The sequence below is a fragment of the Falco naumanni genome, chromosome 14 (assembly GCF_017639655.2).
Source record: "Falco naumanni isolate bFalNau1 chromosome 14, bFalNau1.pat, whole genome shotgun sequence".
NCBI classification, from domain to species: domain Eukaryota; kingdom Metazoa; phylum Chordata; class Aves; order Falconiformes; family Falconidae; genus Falco; species Falco naumanni.
The window spans coordinates 4,605,061-4,624,051 of record NC_054067.1 but is presented as its reverse complement, the minus strand read 5'-3'; the positions used below and the strand labels follow the sequence as shown (position 1 = coordinate 4,624,051).

Genomic DNA, 18,991 nt, shown 5'->3' with positions numbered 1-18,991 from the left:
TTAATAATGATCAGGAATCTTCACTAAAGACACATCTCTTTCTCCTTCTAGAGGAGTCGATCTGTTTAATTTTTGCATGTCCTCACCATCATTTCATCAAAGATCTACCAGATTGCAACAGACACCCCAGCTGGACTTCATCAGGTTTCTGGTTCTTTTGCTCTCCCAATTATAAAGAGCTGTGCTTGGAATGAAATTATTTCTATTATATTTATATATTGGAAACAGCCTTCCGATACCTAGAGGGGACCTACAAGAAAGCTGGAGAGGGACTTTTTACGAGAGCATGTAGTGATAGGACAAGAGGTAGTGGTTTTAAGCTGAAAGAGGGGAGATTTAGATTAGATATTAGAAGAAATTCTTCACCGTGGGGGTGGTGAGACACTGGCCCAGGCTGTGGCAGCTGTGGGTGCCCCATCCCTGGCAGTGCCCAAGGCCAGGCTGGACGGGGCTCTGGGCAACCTGGTCTGGTGGAAGGTGTCCCTGCCTGTGGCAGGGGGGTGCAACTAGATGATCTTTAAGATCCCTTCCAATCCAAACCATTCTATGATTCTATGATTATTACTGTTCATTGCTATTACTAATTTTGCAGAGGTATGCATTTGGTGTTGGGAAGCCTGAGTACTTGGCTAAGCTGGTGGTTGCCAGTGGTAAATGTAGTTTGTAAGAACAACTTTAGATGAAGTTTTGTCTCAACACTTGAAGCTTTTTTAACTCTTACCAGTGTTCCAGCCCAGTCTGAAAGGTTTTACAAGCTTTTCAAAATAAGAAAGCTTTCAAGTCCCCATCTAAGTGAATAAAGTGCTCTGGTTTTGTGGTTCTGGGACAAGAAATTCTGACACTACCAGCCAGGTTCTTGTTTCATCAGTGTTTTGGTGTGATCAGTACATTAAAAATGAATGCCCAGACAACTGAAAGCCACGTTTCTTTCCACAATTAAATATGGCTGTATGACTCTGGTAGTGAACATTTACAAATGTATCTTCCAGTTTTTTTCATTCCTTACTCTTTGAAACCAAAGTTTCTCCACTGGCAGAAAGTAAATACATTGCACCAAATTTTGTTCTTTAGACTTTACTCTGACATGTGATGACTAAATGTTACCCTGATGTTTGACCTCAGTCACAAACCATATACTGCTTGGCAGTCCAGGAATGTTTAGCCCGTGCCTGACCTCATCAATCGTTACTGGAGTGTGGAAACAGGCAGTACCTCCCGCACTGGGAGCGGGCTGCTTTGGGACGAGACGGAGGTGCCATCTGTGGGTGAGAAGAGGAACAATTACGGCAATGAAATTACGACTGGATTTTCTTTAATCAGTGTCTTTTCTATATTCGGTGAATTTAAAGATCAGCATCGGTTAATGTAATTTCAGTAAAAGGCTTATGCCGCTTTTAATAGGATGATGGAGACATAGGTGTCTGCTGTTTGGTTTTGACCGTTTCCTTTACACCACAGATTGCCCTTTAAAAATCCTTCAGTTTAGGGATGTTTAATCAGATCACGTTTTTGGAGGAATAACATTTTGGGTGACTTATCATAATAAGTCCACATTGTTGATCCAAAAAGAATAATTTAAAAAGTGTCTATATAGTATCCTTTAATCTTTAGCTTAGTCCAAAAAAGTAAGTAAATCTGTTATGAGGCATCAGCAAGTCATGGATGGATACAGCTGAGAGGAAAGCAGGTAATTTTTAAGGAAAGTGCTATTCTGCTTGTGTAGCATACACTCAGTGCCCTGGAGTTCCATAAAACACATGTGTTTCTGATAGTATGTGCCGTTAGTGGAAAGTTTTTTTGAAGATAATTTTCCTGTCAGTTGATTTGTTGTGTGTTGTGAGTTAGTTAACATGCTGAATATTTTCACTCATGCCATATTCTCCTGTGCCACAAACAGTACTTACAAAGAAGTAATTAGGTGGATAATTGTCTGGCAGGTACTATCTCTGCTAACTAGATTTCCCATCCTTTATATGCTTTACTGATTCTGTTATTACCCATTGGAATATACTTTACAAGCAGTTTTATCAGGATGCATCTTGATCTACTTTATTCATTGCCTTCACTCCCGGTGTTTATCTCTTACAGTTCATAAAACATCTATTTTGATGGGTGCACTTCTGTTCTCTCAGTTCTTCAGAGATACTACATGACTGTCTTCAATTTCCATATTTTCTTGTTACACACATTTGTATGGTGATTTCATCACCTCTCATCTTCAAAGCTTGTCCATGCTTGGAAGTTTTTCAGCTCTACCTCTCCATTTCTAAGTATTCTCCTATCGCATAATGTTGCTTCATTTCCTCTTGAGTATCTTTTTCGCTGGAAATACCACCACAGTCCTCCCTGTTGCTCAACCCTGTAATAATGCGCTGCTTCATTCATCTAGTATTCAAATTCCACTGCTTCATGCAAAACATTCCCTAATAACATTTCTGATAAACATATTTGTTCTTTCCCCACAGCTGTGACTCCATAAGGTCACTCCCTAGCCCTGACTGTTGTAACATCTTCCATACTTTCCATGATCTAGAACTTCCCTCTCCCTTCTCCCTCATAGTGAGTATAAATGTATTTGTTAGTCTCATGTTCCTAGCCTGGCAATCTGACCAGATCCTTCCATCTTTGCTGCCCCATAATTAATTTGATCCACTAAACACTACTTTCCATCTCCCCTTACTTAGGTGTCCTTAGCTCACAGTGAACCACCCTGAACTTGACCTTTTTGGAGATGCTACAGGACCTCTAATTTTGACTGGAGTTGCACAGCTGCACAAAATCCCAGTCGGGAGCCCTGCACATTATGTAAGAAAAAGTGCTCAGAACCTAAGGACAGGAACAAAATGTAACATTTTCCAGTATTTCAAGCTCCATAGAGAATCACTGATGACAAATTTAACAAGCAATTGTTTGTGTCAGACAATATGACAACTATTGAGCAAACAGCTGTTGCTGCAGATGGAATATGTATGGCAGCCGGTGGGTCCAGGTGCATTGCTCTGGAATAAATCAACAGAGCATTGGCATGTTGGTTTATTCTTGGCTGTTTTGATGGCAGTTCTGCCAGTTTCTTTGATGCTCTGCTCTCAATCTTAAGAAAACATTTTTTGCACAATGGTGTAGTAATGTGTTGAAATTTAAATAATAGGGAGAGGACTTCCAATGATTATTAATAGATAAGGATTTAGGGACACAGCCTGTTATAATTCTGTGAGTATATTCAACTTGATTTTTAAAAATATGATTGCAGGAGATGCTCACTTTTCCTGTACTTTGTCTTTTAGATACTCTTAAGTTGTTCAGGAGCAGAGAGAGCATTTAACTTACAGATAGCTTATCTGTATCTTCATTTTCCTGATTGGGACACTGTGCCAGGTGCAACAATGGCTGAACCTTTATTGAGGAAATTTTCTACTTTCTGAGAACTGAACTAGGATCAATAACAAATGCCACCTAGGTCCCTGAATAAGTTGAATTGATTTGACTGCATGTTTAAATGTGTAAGCTTCTACAGCCTGTTACCAGTACCCCGAATCATACTATTATCTGGTCTGGTTTAGTGCCTAAAAGGAAAGACTATCTTTCAGTATCCCTGCAAAATAATCTTGAAATATAAATCCAAAGGTCATCTAGAAAATCCCTTGTTTCTGACCTAGTTTGGTCTTCTTTCTGAAAAGAATCTTCATATCCTTAAACCTCTTCTCAAGAGAACAGCGACATGGAGAAATAGTATTTTTAGACATGCTAATCCCTTTCCTTGCTTTGATCTAAACTCTAAAGGAATGCAGAAAAACGATTTATAAATTGTCTTAGGGCTTGTGCTTTCTGAATATTTACCTTTCTTGTCTGTTTGGTGATAAAATCATAAAGGTTTTCATAAATCACTTACAGCTTGTGTTCCCCCTATACTTACTACTATGGTCTTTAAATATATTCCTCATTGGCAGACTCGTACAATCATGGGAGTTCATAATCACATTTAGTGTTCTTTGGTGAATCAGTATGTACACTGCAGCAATGCAGAGTTTGTTATTAATAACTGTAGTGGAAATGAGAATTCATCCTCCTGAGTATTTGGTAAATGCAGTAAAGATGTTGTGGGAAGATTCACATGCTTTTTGTTATAAAAAAGATCCATTCCATAGGTTATAGCTTGTCAACAGAAAAACAGATTAGGCTGTTTGGTTATACACTGACCCAGCTTTGAGTCTCTCTAAATAAAGAGAACCTGTAAAAGAGTAAAGGTAAAAGGGGAGCCTGTGTCTGGGCTTGCTCTTAAGCCCTTCTTCTCATCTTTGGAACCAAACATCACTGTTTTAATGGATATTCCTTAAAATTGTTGGAGGCGGGGGGGCACTCACAATCAGATCTTACATTTTACTTCTGGTCTGGCTGGGGGGTGAGAATATTTGGGAAAAAGAAGAGTAAATGGTATCCTCCATGCAAGTCTTCACTAGCAAAGATGGTAGACTGACTGTTTTGTCACTGGAGAGCACAGATAAGTGGCAACCTTTGTGTGACGCTGACATCTGCTAGCTTCAGAATCTCCTACATCTATCCCACGTCTACACTGACAACTTAAAAGGAAGCACAGCAGGGGTTGCCTTCACAGCGTCCTACCAAGGTGAAGAATTCACATGCACAGAAACCCATATGTAACGTATATGGGTTACCTATTTGGAAAAATGTTTATCTTCTCCCCACCAAGTGTAGAAAAGTAAGTTATTAATGCACTTTGCTGCCAAAGAGCAAATTGTTATTGTAACCAAAGAGAACTAGGCCACTGGCCAGAAGGGTGACAATGATTTCGTGGAACCAAGACAATTCACTGGAAGTGCTTCTGCATGTCCTATGTCTTACTTCAGTAAATTGATTGGAGGGTATATTTATAGTATAAAGGACAACTTTAATGAGAGTCAGCTCATTTTGTGCAGTTCCTCTTCATTACTGACAACCCTTCCTGTTACAAGACTTGTGAATAAGACACTTTCCTTTTTTGTTCAAGCAGCTGTGTTTTTTTATATTTGTTTCACCGACATGTTTAATGTCTTCTTGAGTCATTTGTAAGTACAAAATAGCACACCCTCTGATGCTAAAATTTGTCCTTTGGGCTCCGAGTTGGGTCTGCTGTTGTTCCTATCTCATTATGTATGTACAGGAATAGGAGTTGGGGGAGAAAAACTGCTTGGGGGGAAAAAAAAAAACAACAGAAAAAAATCCAAATATTCAGGTCTATTCAAATTGATATGCTCAGAGGAAGCCTAATGCACAGTTCCAGCTAACAGCTGTTGTAGAACCAACAGGGGAACTCGCACCTGTTTTGTGAGTTTTTCCAAAACAACAGTAATTATTTCAGAAAAGTGACAAATAATTTAATAAAAGCAATGATTTGTTGAAATTGTAACTGGGGGAATATCCTGCCCAAAATAATAGAGTTATTTTAAGTTGCGATACATTTGGTACCTAATCTGCTTGATATTTTAACTTTGTCTGTGTTTAATTTGAAATTGCTGTGATGCCTATTGATTAGTTTCATCTGAAACACAAGCATCTGTTACAAAATATTGATTTTTGCATCACCTTTTGGCCAAGTAGGTTAATTGAATGGTGCTTGGGGAAATTATTTCAAATGCAGTCTCTGTCTAATATTTGTCTTCAAAGAGCTGATGGAATTGTTTGACATTTAGCCAAGATATCTGCTAAAACTGGAGCTTGAGCAATGAGGCTGTGTAACTGAGGTAGTGATTAAAGTCACATTTTGAAGAAACTTTGTGTATTCCCTGTTTAGACAAAACAAACAAACCAAAGGCCAGATCTGGCTTCCATTAGAGCTGGTGGGAGTTTTGCCATTTTTTTAACAGTTGACTGTTGGACTACTGATATTTTAGGGAACACTCGGTACCGTTGTCCTTGCAGTTTAAGTTAGCATAGCGTACTGAACTGTCATGCAAACCCACCTATATTTACAGTGGTGTTTTGTATTGTACATACATGTGGTACTCAGGTCACAATAGTTTCTTGTGGTTCCAGGCTTTAGTACAAATTCAAAACCTGGATTTCAGTCAACACTTAGGAGACAGTATGCTTATTTGCCAATTAACAAGTGTTGCCTCATTTTAATGAGGCAACGTATTTCTAACACTTCACCTTCTCAAATATCAAAGGGGAAAAGAAGGAACATTTTGTCGACTGAATCCCCCTGAATATTCCTGGTAGTTTCACATTTATTTCTAAAACATTCTGGAAGAGACAATAATGTAATAAAATGTAAAAACTGTAATGTAAAAAAAAAAATTGTAAATAATCCCTTTTCTAAAAAGTACACTGTAAATTGTTGACAACAAACCATAAAATAATGCATCATTGCTGCAAAATAACAACAGTCTCCCACCATTTGCTGATCTGTATATCTCTCAGGATCAATCAATATTACCAAAGCATTGAAAACAGAGTCAGAAAAAGAGGTGATAAGTGATTTCTGTTTCTCTTTATTGTGGTTTGTGTTTTTGTATCTCTTGTTTAAGTGTTCCACTGACATCAGGTTGCCTTCCAACTATCTTTCTTAAAGTATTTGTGAAGCAAAAGGTATATGAGTCAATGTTTTGGGGTGCTAGTGCTTATCTTGTGTTGTATGTCACTTCATGGGTTCTTTTTTCAGTTGTCATTATTCTGTGGCAGTTAGGTGGCTCCAGGCATTCATACAGCCAATTTCTCTTTGGGCTTTGTCTTTTCTTTACTCTGGCCATGCACAAGACCATAGAAATAGACGATTAGGTGAGGATGAATCTGTTTCAGTGAAGATTTCTGTTCCTTCCCTAGAGACCTAAGACCTTTCTATAGAATTAATGGGCTCCACTGATTTAGTTTGTTGATTTCATTAAGCTGTAAATGAAAGATATATAGATGAAGCTTATGGAATGTAAGTTAGCAAGCTATTAGGATAAGAGAAGCAGGTTGTAAAATCCAATACAACATTTTTTCCTGTATAATTTAGCAAGTAACTCAGCAGATAAAAATAGATGTACTGGCTTTGCCAATGGAATTTGACTGTTTTCCAATCTATGTGTCATAATCTATGTCATGAAGAGGAATAAAACAGGTTCCAGTTTATATCCCTGAAACAATTTAGTTGTTTATACTTGTGGGGAGAAGCTAATTAATCTCCTTTAGAGTTATCTTTCATCAGTACTCTTTGCTATCCGCGTTCCCAAAGTGAAAACAGTGAGCTTGATTCTTTCCTCACATTAAGATGTACCACATTCCAACTTCATTGCTTGTACTAAATAATTCCTAATTAGTCCGATGTGAGATTAAAATTATCAGGTTAGTGTGTTCAACATTTAGGAGAGACCACCCCAGATGTCAGTGAGTTTACAGGTGCTCTCAGTGTGGATTATTATCTTGTGATGGAAGGGGTTTTTTTAGCAGATGTGCCAAGCAGCAACATGGTCTACAGTGAGTTAATGAGTGTACTTTCACTATATTGAAGTTATCCCATTAAAAGTATATGGTTTTTCAGGTATGGATTTAGAGAAAATTAGGCTTCCAAGCAGTCAGATACATTGTCAAAATAATTTCTGACATATGTAAGTATTGAAAATACCCTCACCTGTCTAACTAGAAAAGCTTCCATTATACAAACTGAAAGATCATTTAATAAAACACTATAACACGGCAACCATTTCTACTGCCTGCTTGATGTTCACAGTTTTGCCAACTTGACTGAAAACCTCTACAGTCGGTTTTATTTACTCACTTGTTGGCTTGCTGGGTGTGCTTCGGCAGCTGCTGTAAGCTGACCTGAATGCCTGCTGCTGCCTGAAAGGGCAGTCCTGCCCTAAGTGTGCTTCCATCGCCCTCCTTGTGCCAGCATAGATGAGGGAAATGAACAGAAAATCAACCCAACAATCGCATGATTTTCAGTCAAATCAGTCTTGGCAAATATCTACACAAATGAAGGCAGAAAGGAAGTAATGGGAATGCAGAACTGAGGATAGCACAGGAGGAAAAACGGGACCACGTTTTTTTGGCAGTGGGTTGCATCCATGTCAAATTCATGTGGCAGCCACAAGGTATCACTTCACAACATAACATGAGCAGCATAACAGTGCATTGCTGCTCTTCTCAGAATCACAGAATGGTCAGTGCTGGAAGGAACTTCTGGAGATCATCTAGTCCAACCCCCTGCTACAGCAGGGTCAGCTACGCACAGGTCATGTCCAGGCAGGTTGTGAATGTCTCCAGAGCAGGAGCCCTCACAGCCTCTCTGGGCAGCCTGTCCCAGGGCTCTGCCACCCTCAGGGTAAAGTTTTTCCTCCTGTTCAGGTGGAACCACCTGTGTTGCTGTTTGTGCTTGTTGCCCCTTGTCATGTCACTGGGCACCACTGAAAAGAGCCTGGCCCCATCCTGACACTCACCTTTAAGAGATTTGTAGGCACTGATAAGATCCCCTCTCAGCCTTCCCTTCTCCAGGCTAAACAGGCCCAGCTCTCTCAACCTCCCCTCACAAGGGAGATGCTTCAGCCCCCTCATCATCATCGTCATAGCGCTCCCCTGGACCCTCTCCAGCAGTTCCCTGGCCCTCTTGAACTGGGGAGCCCAGCACTGGGCCCAGCACTCCAGATGTGGCCTCACCAGGACAGAGCAGAGGGGGAGGATCACCTCCCTCAACCTGCTGGCCCTGCGCCTCCCAACGCTCCCCAGGATCCCACTGGCCTTCCTGGCCACACAGGCACACTGCTGGCCCATGGGCAACTTGCTGTCCACCGGGACTCCCGGGTCCTTCTCCACAGAGCTGTCCCCAGCAGGTCAGCCCCAGCCTGTACTGGTAGAGGGAGTTGTTCCTCCCTAGCGCAGGACCCTACACTTGTCTGTCTGACCTGTCTTCCCTCCCTCCCCTTCTCATCCTGGCCATAAACTGCAGCTACTTACCTTTATTTGCCATCTGTTGCTTGCAAGACCACACTTTGATCCATTTTAGCTTGCTGAGCATACAGTGGGCAAGAAGCTCAACTGATCATAGAACCACAGTTTAGATGCTCAGACGATGCTAAATATTTTACAGTATTCAGGGTATAAAAGTAAAACATTTTCATGTTCTGAAGGCATGTACTCCATTAATAATCATACAAGATTTTCGTAACTCTTCCATCTATAAAAAAAAGCAAGTGACAAAACTCTTCCAGCTGGAAGTAAGTGGTTCCTCGCTGGAAAATGATTCCTTAAATGGTCACAGGTACATTTGGCCTGGAGAAATATTACTTAGCATTTGATTGTTGTTAAGTCATCCCACTAACCAGTTAATTGCTGTGGCCTACCTACTGATGCCCAGCATTCAAGTCTGAGCCAAATGTAAATTGAGCTCAGAATATGCTACAAGCTGACCTGAACTAATGATTTCAGACAGCATATAAACCATAATTCTAACCCTGCAGGCCTTTCTCATCTGAATGAGCTTTGTGCCGTAGTTCTATTAAATCTATAATGTGGAGTGGTTAGTGCTCTATCTATAGCTGATCCAAAAGTTATTCATTAAAAATTATTTTTTATGAAAATTGATTTTAAACTAAATTAGACTATTCTCGAAAGACATCTCTTTCTTTTTTTGAAGGGGAAAAGATATTGGGGGGGGGGGGGGAAACAGACACCTGAAAATTGGAAGAAAAATTGCTTTTGACCAAAAACACAGGAAAATTTTTTCACAAACAAAACTTCATTTTTCTTGTTTGTGTTTCTGACTTTAAAAAAATGCTGGTTTTATTGAAAGTATCAATGCAAAAGGAACTCATCTTCCATCTCCTGTTACCCATAAATATCTGATACTCTGACCTGGACAGAAGGAGAGGACAACAACAGCCATTAAGTCTCACAGGACTTTTTTTTCCAGATTCTGGTGGACACCTAGTGCAATTTAGAACAGGTTGAGAAGTCGTGTCGTAGCTCAGATTTTTTCTTCTCATTTTCCATTAGTTTGGGAAGCAAAGTGCTACTGCCATTTGAAATCAAAGTCTTCTTGTTCTGTCTCTTAGCCTGATAAACGTCTCCTAGGGTGAGGTCTAGAATCAGGCTCATTTTACTAGTGCTCCAAAACTGGAGATGCTTCCCGGTGTTTCATAGAATTTGTCTTCAGAATGTAATCTCACTATGTAAGGTCAAGTTATTTAACAGGAAAACTGGATGCAAAAAAGGCATTCTTCTTTCCAGGCTTTAGTGAGAACTGAGCAGTACTTGATGGAGACAGGAAAAAGGGCCAGCCAAACTATTGCAGCTACGCTTGCAGCCCCAATGAGAAAAGATTATGGAGTGTGCTGGTTCAGCTGCACACAAGTTAAAGAAAACCATGGTCATGCGGTGCAAGTGATGCTTGTATAAAATCCTTCTCAGCTCATGTGTATGATGCAAGGCATTGTATAGGTATTGCGTACTTCAGATATCTTGGTAATAGCTACTTGCAACATCTTTGTTTTGTTTTTACAGGACACAATGGAGAGGTGATACTACACTGCTAAGTGATACAATATACTGCTGAAACCATCATCAGTATTTCAGTCTAAAATTTTGAGATAAAAGGACAAGTGCAAACAGAACTACCTTACAAGCCGTAAAGGTGAGACTATAGGCTCCCTCCTTCTAGTTTATCTATACATATATCTGAGTGCACATATACACACTTCATCTATCAGCTTGCTACATTTAACTGTTGTGGAGTCCGCTGTAATACACACGTTTTCCTAGGTTTTACATACATACGGCCAGATTTTCTTAAGAGCTCAAATGCTGTTTCATTACCTAATGAAACGGATAGGATTTTAAAATTTCTTTATCTAGCAACTGCGGTGACACTTTGAACTGACCTGTTCTGAAAATTTATCCCCACTTGGGAGTGCTTTGACATGGATTAAAAGAGAACAGTTATTTGTACTTGATCTCACCATATCCCAGTGGGTCAGCGGAACAGTTATCACTTCAATATATAGCAAGTCCTGGTTTTCTTTAAGAAACAAGAGAGGTATTTATCAGGATAAGAGTCATTACATTCCTCCAGTTCTGGTGTGACAGGAATTTGAGATGGAGTGGTGCGTAGTCCAGAGCCCCTATGGAATTGTAACAAACACAGGTTCTGCCTGGGTCTATCCAGAGTAATATGCCTTTTACGTTGAGAATGAACTGGCCAAACCCAGCCTTATTAAGTCCACTGTAGTTCAATAAATCAAACTCCAGCTTTAGCAGTATTTTTGTATCCAGTATATAAGGTCCAAGCGTGAATGTGCTGAGCACCTGAGACCCACTCCCAGTTCCCATTAAAATAAACAGATCAAATCTTTGAGTTCTCATTTAGCCCTTGCTTAAGCAAAACTCTCAAACAGTGAGTCATGATCCAATTTCATAGGCATTGCATTAATCAGAACCAGTCTGGGTATGGCTCCTGTCAGTTGCTTCCCTTGTGTTAGGAGACAGTTCCTTAAACCTTTATACATCTGGGTAACATTACTACATATTTTGGTAACTTTAACAAAAGTTGAGAATACTGTGTTACACAAGAACCACTCACTATTCTAAAAGATTCATGGTCTTAGAGAATAGCGTGTATGATCTATATGACTGCATGACGACCTTTAAAGATACTGTTCTACCAGCTTGACAGCTGAAGCGTTGTGTGAATCACAGACCTTGAGGAAATTCTTCTGGATAATGTCACTACACATGCTAAATCTTTGAACTGTTAATTGGACATTGTTAACAAGGATGCTGTATGCAGTATGCAATCAGTAAGGCTGATAAACCTAATAAGAGGGTGAACATACCAGTTTAATTTTAATCACTGACATAGGCCATGGATGGTTTTTCTGGTCTCTGTTCAGTAGAGTAGCTACTGATATTTGCGGGAACCTTGCCTTCTGCTGCCTCCTGGACTTGCCCATCATTGTTGTATACAACATTGCAGTGAGATTTTGAACCTGCTGAGTTCAAGCGTGTTATGATTTCAGTAATATTACATATACTCTGAATCAATAAATTAAGAAGCACAGTAGTTTCTTGGGTTCTTTTCATAGAGGATATTCTATTTGAAATCTGCCAGTGTTAATTATGTAACCTTAAAGTGGAATAAATTACAAACCCTTGAAAATTACAAGTGCATTAATCCAAGTCCAGCAAGACTATTTGCAAAACTAAGGACTGTTAATTTAATCAAGGGTAATCAGGGCCTAAAAACCTCATTTTAGTCTGCTACTGAAGTCATTACAGAAATATCCGTTTTCTGTGACACAGTACAAAGTTAGTTTGAAAAGTGGCCTAGTGATATGCAATCTGGCTTCATTTTTGTATGGCTACGAATGTAAGTGTGCATAATTTTCAGGTGAGGATTCTGTGGGAAAAATGTGAACTCTTTTCATCTTGTTGGAGACTGAATTCTACATTCATTCTGTGGTCATTATTTGCCCAGTATCAAAATAATTCGTAATAAAAATCTGTGCATTTTTTCAATGATTCTGAAATTATCCAGCACTTTGCTGTCAATTTTGATTGATTTTAATTGATCAGCCAGTAAAAAGAAAATCTGACCTAACCCAGATGGCTGAATGCATTTCTGAAAGCTTAATACATTTTTACATATCATTAGTTACGATATTTTGAGTAAATTTGGCTGAAGTTATAAAGCAGTCACTTGTAAGAATTACTTCATGTCTCCGTACAGATACAGCGATAAAGTCATCCTATTTGCCATTTAGTTGTGATTACCATTTTAATCCATTGTTCATGTATTGGCTATTTGGGAAGAATTCCAGCAACTCATAAGTTTCAACTTTAACATTATTGATTATAGAATCAGAAATATCCCATATATCTAAGTTCATCTCACATGTAATAGCTGATCCCAGCTATTTCAACAAAGCCACATTTTTTTGCCTCTGATTTGTTCTGTAAGATCTAGACTAACTCAAAATTTGGCTTCCGTATGGTAAGTGGGTGTAGTAGAGGTGCATATTCTAGGAGTATGTGTTCCTTCTGGAATATAAAGGGCTGGGGAGCGTGGGTAAATTGGCTTGAGGTATTGGAAATAAAGGCTGAGAAACTGTTAGGAATATCTGGGCTTTTGAAGAGAAATTATGAGTTGCACTTGGCTGTTACTTGAACTAAATCCAAATGCATATTTAGGGAATATCTGGACAATATACAGAATGGCCATAATTTGTTCATCACAAAGTGAAAATTCTGTCTACTCATACTACTCTTAGGACTTAAACACCCAACTTAAAGGCTGGCTCAAGGGAAAGCAAGTGAAGGAGTCTTGCAGAAAGTCTTTTATATGTTTCAGATGGACTCCTTTGTTTCCTTGGCAAACGGTACATTTGAAGTAAAGAAAATATATTTTCAGGGAGTCAGGTTTAGGTTAGTGTTCTGGAAGTCTAATTTTGCTCAGCCAGCAAAAATGCCAGCAAAATGCTACGAAGATTCTTAGTAGCTGAGTTGGGTAACAAAGTGAGGGAAGGTAAGCAGAGAGTCTCATTGTTCCGCCAGCGTCATTTGGAATGGTACTTGAACTTGTACGTTTAAATAAACTATTTCATATAAAAACTACTTAACTGCTTCCAAGTAATTCTAGAATCATGGATTAGCAAAACCTGAAATTTTAAAGAAATCGTGGAGTGGAAGAAGCATTGTTCACTAGCAAAGCTCTTTACCTCCATAAGTGTTGTCTCTTTTGAAGAACTAACACATTTTTGAAGAATAACTTCTTAAAGAACTGTGTTGAGTCTACTCTAATAAGTTGTGTTTATCCAAGAACCTGCCAATTCTGTTCTTTAGTATAATTTCTACAAATTTGCATAGGACAGACACCAGATTTACAGGTCCATCTTACAGCTGTTTTAGAAAGCTGGCCTGCAGTTTGCCACCTTCCATTCCTTGAGGACAGAGCCTATTATAAATTACAGATTACATACCATGGTTAGTACATCCTTTAGGAGCACATAATCTGGCATATAACTTGTCACTATTTGTTTTATGGATTTTATAGAATCATAGACTGGTTTGGGTTGGAAGGGACCTTAAAGCCCATCTAGTTGCACCCCCCTGCCACGGGCAGGGACACCTTCCACCAGACCAGGTTGCCCAGAGCCCCGTCCAGCCTGGCCTTGGGCACTGCCAGGGATGGGGCACCCACAGCTGCCACAGCCTGAGCCAGTGTCTCACCACCCTCACGGTGAAGAATTTCTTCCTAATATCTAATCTAAATCTCCCCTCTTTCAGCTTAAAGCCGTTGCCCCTTGTCCTATCACTACATGCCCTTGTGAACGTTCCTTCTCCAGCTTACTATTTTTTGTTCCAGCAGGTTTTTGTTGTGGGTTTTTTTTGTTCTAACACCTTTTGTACTGACATTGCACTTCATGAACCATATTCCATTTCATTCCCTTTTTTTAAGAAAGGCTCTAATATAAGATACTTTATAAACTCCTTCATGGTGATCAAAGACTTGAAGATTTTGTTTAGCTTTCTGCAGTCTTGTCTTCCTGTCTTTTGGTGCTCACTGATCACTTGTTGGCCTTACAGATTTTCTGGCAAGATTTCTTGCTTTTGATGTGTCTGAAAAAGGATTTCATTCATAGTATTTCTGCCTTAGTGAAATGTTTCTCAGGACACTTTTTCATTTGCCTTACTTCCTTTTTAAATCTTACTAGCCAAACTTTATGGGGTTTGTCTCCATTTGGAAGCAACTTAATTTTTTTGAGGATGTTTCTGTACTTCCAGTTCTCTACATTGGCCTGTTATTAAGCATTCTGGACATTTTTGGTCCTTTGTAAAGCATGTCTGCTAGGTGGCATGCATTCCGTATTTCTAATGTCTTTAAGCAGTTTCCACACCACTTGCAAATACTGTAAATTTCTTGCTGCTCTTATTTTTTTAATTAAATACTGGGGTGGGGTGGTGGTGGGGTATGGCGGTGGTTTTCTCTTTATTTCCTTTAATCTCAGTTTTTCAAAAAGTTTAGACCTGAATACATTTTGGCCACTGTTGTGAGCCACGAAGTGCCTCTTTCACAGTAATATTTTGAACCAGGACTCTCATACTGCTTGGTCTTAAGAAAGAAGTATTATTCTCATTTTTTCCTCAATTAGCTGATCCCAGCAAGAAGCTATTACTCTAAAATTATATCCATATTTTTGTTATCTTCAGAAGTAGCTCAGAATTAATTTCATGCCCATTCCCATTCACCTTCCATTTGAGACATTACTTCACTGAATAATGAGTAGTGCTGAGGCAGGCAGGCAATAAGCATAGAGAAACTTCACGTTATCTACCTTCCTGATTTCCAGCAGAGTCTGCACTGAATCCTGCTGAGAAGCGTTCTTCTGATTAACTGTTGCCAAAGAAACTATAATGATCCCACTGCGTCAAGTATTTCTGAATGAAAAATCTGTAGAGAAAAATCCTGACCTGACAGAAGGGCTTGTGAACTAATTGGCTACTTCAGTTTCTACTGTTTCTGATTTATTCTCTATACATTACTTCTTTTGTTGGAGCAGCCATTGATAAATGAGAGTTTGGTTTTTTTCTCTCAGATACTTATTTTAGCGCGTTTGAAAGAACTTTGCACAATCTGCTAGCAGCAAGGCTTGTGCTAAGCCTGTTACACTTCCAGGTTTCATAGATGCATGAGTAAATGCAGAGGTAAGGCTTTTACAGATACTTACCTCATCTCTATTGTTTTGTCCAGATTGCTCACAGTCTCTGTGATAACACAAATGCAATTTCTTCAGTCCACTAGAATTTACAGGTCATTTCCTACAAATCCAATTTTTAGAAAAGGAACATGACGCTACCTTTTTAGACATGTTGTCATCAATATGATGAAAATAAACATGAAATAGATAATGGACATATCAGATGGGAGTGATTTTTCTTTTTAAATTTTACACTGATATATCTCAGAATGGAGTGAAGATGTTTATGTGATGAAGGTAAAACATTAGAATTGCAGTTTTCAGTTCTGGAATTGTTTCCCTTTGTGACCTTGAACAAATCACATATAAATTCAGTGCTTTGTTTTTCTATTTAGAAATTGATGATTGCTTTTCTTTTTATGCGAGAGGTTTAATGAACTACTTTTATTAACTTGAGGCAAATAGATAATATGGTGATGTAGTGACACGTGAGATTTCCAAGGGGAGGATGTTTGAATTTTTGTATTATGCAATCTGCATGAAGCAGTTGTTAATTCAGCAGGATATGCTGTTTCATAGGGATACAACTCCTGTACAGCAATGACAGACGAGTATACAGCTGACACTGCTGGATGTCATCCAGTATACTAAAGGGCACAGCCTCAGCTGCCCTGACCCAAACTCATTCCTCTCCCAGCAGCCCATCACAGATGCACCTTTCCATTCCCCGAGTGTTTATCACCTTCAGTATGATTTCTTCCCAGCCTGCTCCACATCATCTTTAGAAATTAACTGCAGACCTCTTGAGTTTCATCAAGTCTTTTCCTGTTATTCACTGCATGATGAAGATTTAACCAGCCAGCCTTATGACTCGGCTTGTTCCAGGGGGAAAGAAAAATAATAATAAAGTGACCTTCATGCCCTTGCCTGGCTCCCTCCCAGTGGCAGGTGTGCAGGCCTGGGATGTCAGGAGGTCTCTGCTGTGAGCGATGGCAGCCATGGGGAGAAAAGGTGCATACAGGAAAAGCACAGAGATCTAAAATGTCTGTAAAATCAGGGGCTTTATGCACTGACCTGTTTTTACATGCACAGTCTTCCAGACACATGTACAGGGCCTGTGACTGTGTCCTCTGTGATGGCAACTTGCACTCATGCTATCCTGCCAGTAGCTATTATGTGTGCTTTTCCACACAGGCTATTGGCCAGGGTACATAAGGCATCTTTGTTCTCATTTGCATTCAAAAGTTAACGTACCGATCACTTAAATACCATCAACCACTTGTAGCAAAGCATGCAGGACTTCTTGAGCAACTTCACAACTCTGGATGATGTTGGAAGTACCCAAACTCGTGGGGGTTTTATTCCTAAAAGTATTAATTATTTGCTGTGGCTGGAAGGCACTGCAGAGAGGCTACCTGATGGGCCTGTGCTGCGCCCCGGCCCAGGCCCGCGCTGTGTGACGACGCGGCCGTTATACCGTCAGACCCGGCACATCACCACGGCAACCCCGCGGCGCGCTGCCGGGCCCAGCCGTGCGCAGCCGCTCCGAGCCCGAGCCGCCGCTCCGTGCCCCAGCCGGCCGCTCCGTCGCTGAGCCGCCGCCGCCCGAGCCGGCCGCTCCGTGCCCGAGCTACAGCCCCAGCTCTGCGCAGCCCGAGCCGCTCCCTCGGAAGGCCACCCTGCCCCCCCCGGCAGGCCTCTCCCGGGCGCCGCAGGCCCAGCCTGCCTGCGGCTGCCCCGAAGCCAAGCGGAAGCCAGTCCCGCTCCACTATCCGGCAGTTCTGGCTTCCCTTTCCCAGCCAGCGCCCCCCAGCAGTTCCGAAGACCCAGCTCGCTCCGCCGAAGCGCCGGGGCCGACTCGCGTGGTCCGGCTCAGCGCAGCGGCCCGGCGGCACAGGAAGGCCGATGCCGTGGGCCGGAAGCGGCGGGCCGCGCACAGCCACATCCGGCGCTCGCCCGCGCCGGGGACCGCTATGGCCGCCTCAGTGGTGAGTCCGCGCCGCGCCGCGCCGGGAGGGTCGTGGTTCTGAGGCTGCGGGGTGCCGTGGCCTCGCCGCCGCGGGCCGTGTGTCTCCGAGGAGGCCGCCGGCGGGGCCGGGAGCCTGGCCTGCGGGCCCGGGCGGGAGCGGGGGAAGCGGCCCGGTGCAGGGCCGTGCGCCTGGCGCCGTCCCACTGCGTCTCAGCCCCTGCTGCTCCCGGGGCAGAGACGGTTCCCGTGTCTCTCCGGCCGGTTCCCCGGCCCTCCCGCCTTCGCCGCCAGCATCCTTGTAGAGAGGCCCAAGGCCGGGCAGCAGGTTGTGTCTTACAGAGACCGTGTGCAGAGGCCATGTAAATCGGCTAACGTCTTGGAATTGTCCTCAGAGCCTTCAAATGGGTGTGGTTGGTTTTGTTGGGGGTTTGGGGGGTTTTTTTTGGTTGCTTGGTTGGTTTCTTTAGTTATGGCTTTCCTGCTAAATGTTAGGAAGAAGGATTCCCAAGTGAGGTGGTTAGATACTGGAACAGGAGTCCAAAGAAGCTGTGAAATCTCCATCCTCGGAGATGTTTTGACACATGACTGGCGATAGGACACCAGGCAGTCAGCTCTAACTTTGAACTTAGATTGAGCTTTGAAGTTGGCTTAGCTTTGAGCAGGGATTTGGACCAGATGACATCCAGAAGTTTCTTCCAACCTAAACTGTTCTCAGAATTTAAAAACATATTCCAGGCAATGGTTATAAAGAGCCTGTCTGGAGCGTGAAAACTAACAAAGCATATTTTCCATTCGACTTATATTGCAGGTACCCTAACATCTCATTCCCATCTCCTGGTATTTCTTTAATGCTGTCCCTCACACCCGTTCTGTCTGTTTGGCAGCTAAACAACAGTATGTTTGGCTGCTGGTTAGAAAGTGTTTGTGTCCAGGTGTGGCTGCCTGAGAGGTAACAGCCATCTGCTCTGAATAACGTCACAGGCTGTTATAATCACAGTTACCTTAACGAGGGTGGTTGTCTAATATTCTTCGTCTCTTGATGCCAAGGAGTTTCTCTTTGCATTTGCTGGAATACAGCATCTTGAAGACTGTTTTGTCGTGTTTGTTTGGAATTGGTTGGTGGGTTTGGAAATTACTGGCAAAGATAGGAAGATGAAGAGCAGGCTCATGTCCTTACAGAGGGAGATCAAAAGAATAGTATGTAGGAAGGTGAGAGTGTTTGTTGCTGTGGAGTAAGCAGGGATTATTTGATAGGCCAGTAAATATTTTGCAGTATGGAGGTTTCTTTGAGTAGAAGGGTTTCTTGTGGCAGTGCTGGGGGAGTTTGTGGAAGTTCAGATGTATGTTCATTAAAGAT

General features: G+C 41.4%; 1 protein-coding gene across 2 annotated transcripts in view; it reads left to right on the top strand.

Annotated features, from left to right (window-relative positions):
- Positions 1 to 18,991, top strand: part of NXT2 (nuclear transport factor 2 like export factor 2) — a 75,193-nt gene that overhangs the window by 51,520 nt on the left and 4,682 nt on the right. Inside the window, exon 2 of one of the 2 annotated variants that reach the window (XM_040614189.1) lies at positions 10,477 to 10,606. Coding sequence is in view for 1 of the 2 variants with exons in the window: in XM_040614190.1 (XP_040470124.1) it covers positions 17,639 to 17,653 (15 nt within the window). In the remaining variant the exon portion in view is untranslated. Of the gene's footprint in view, positions 1 to 10,476; positions 10,607 to 17,280; positions 17,654 to 18,991 lie in introns of those variants that run through there. The other variant, XM_040614190.1, reaches the window with a different exon arrangement.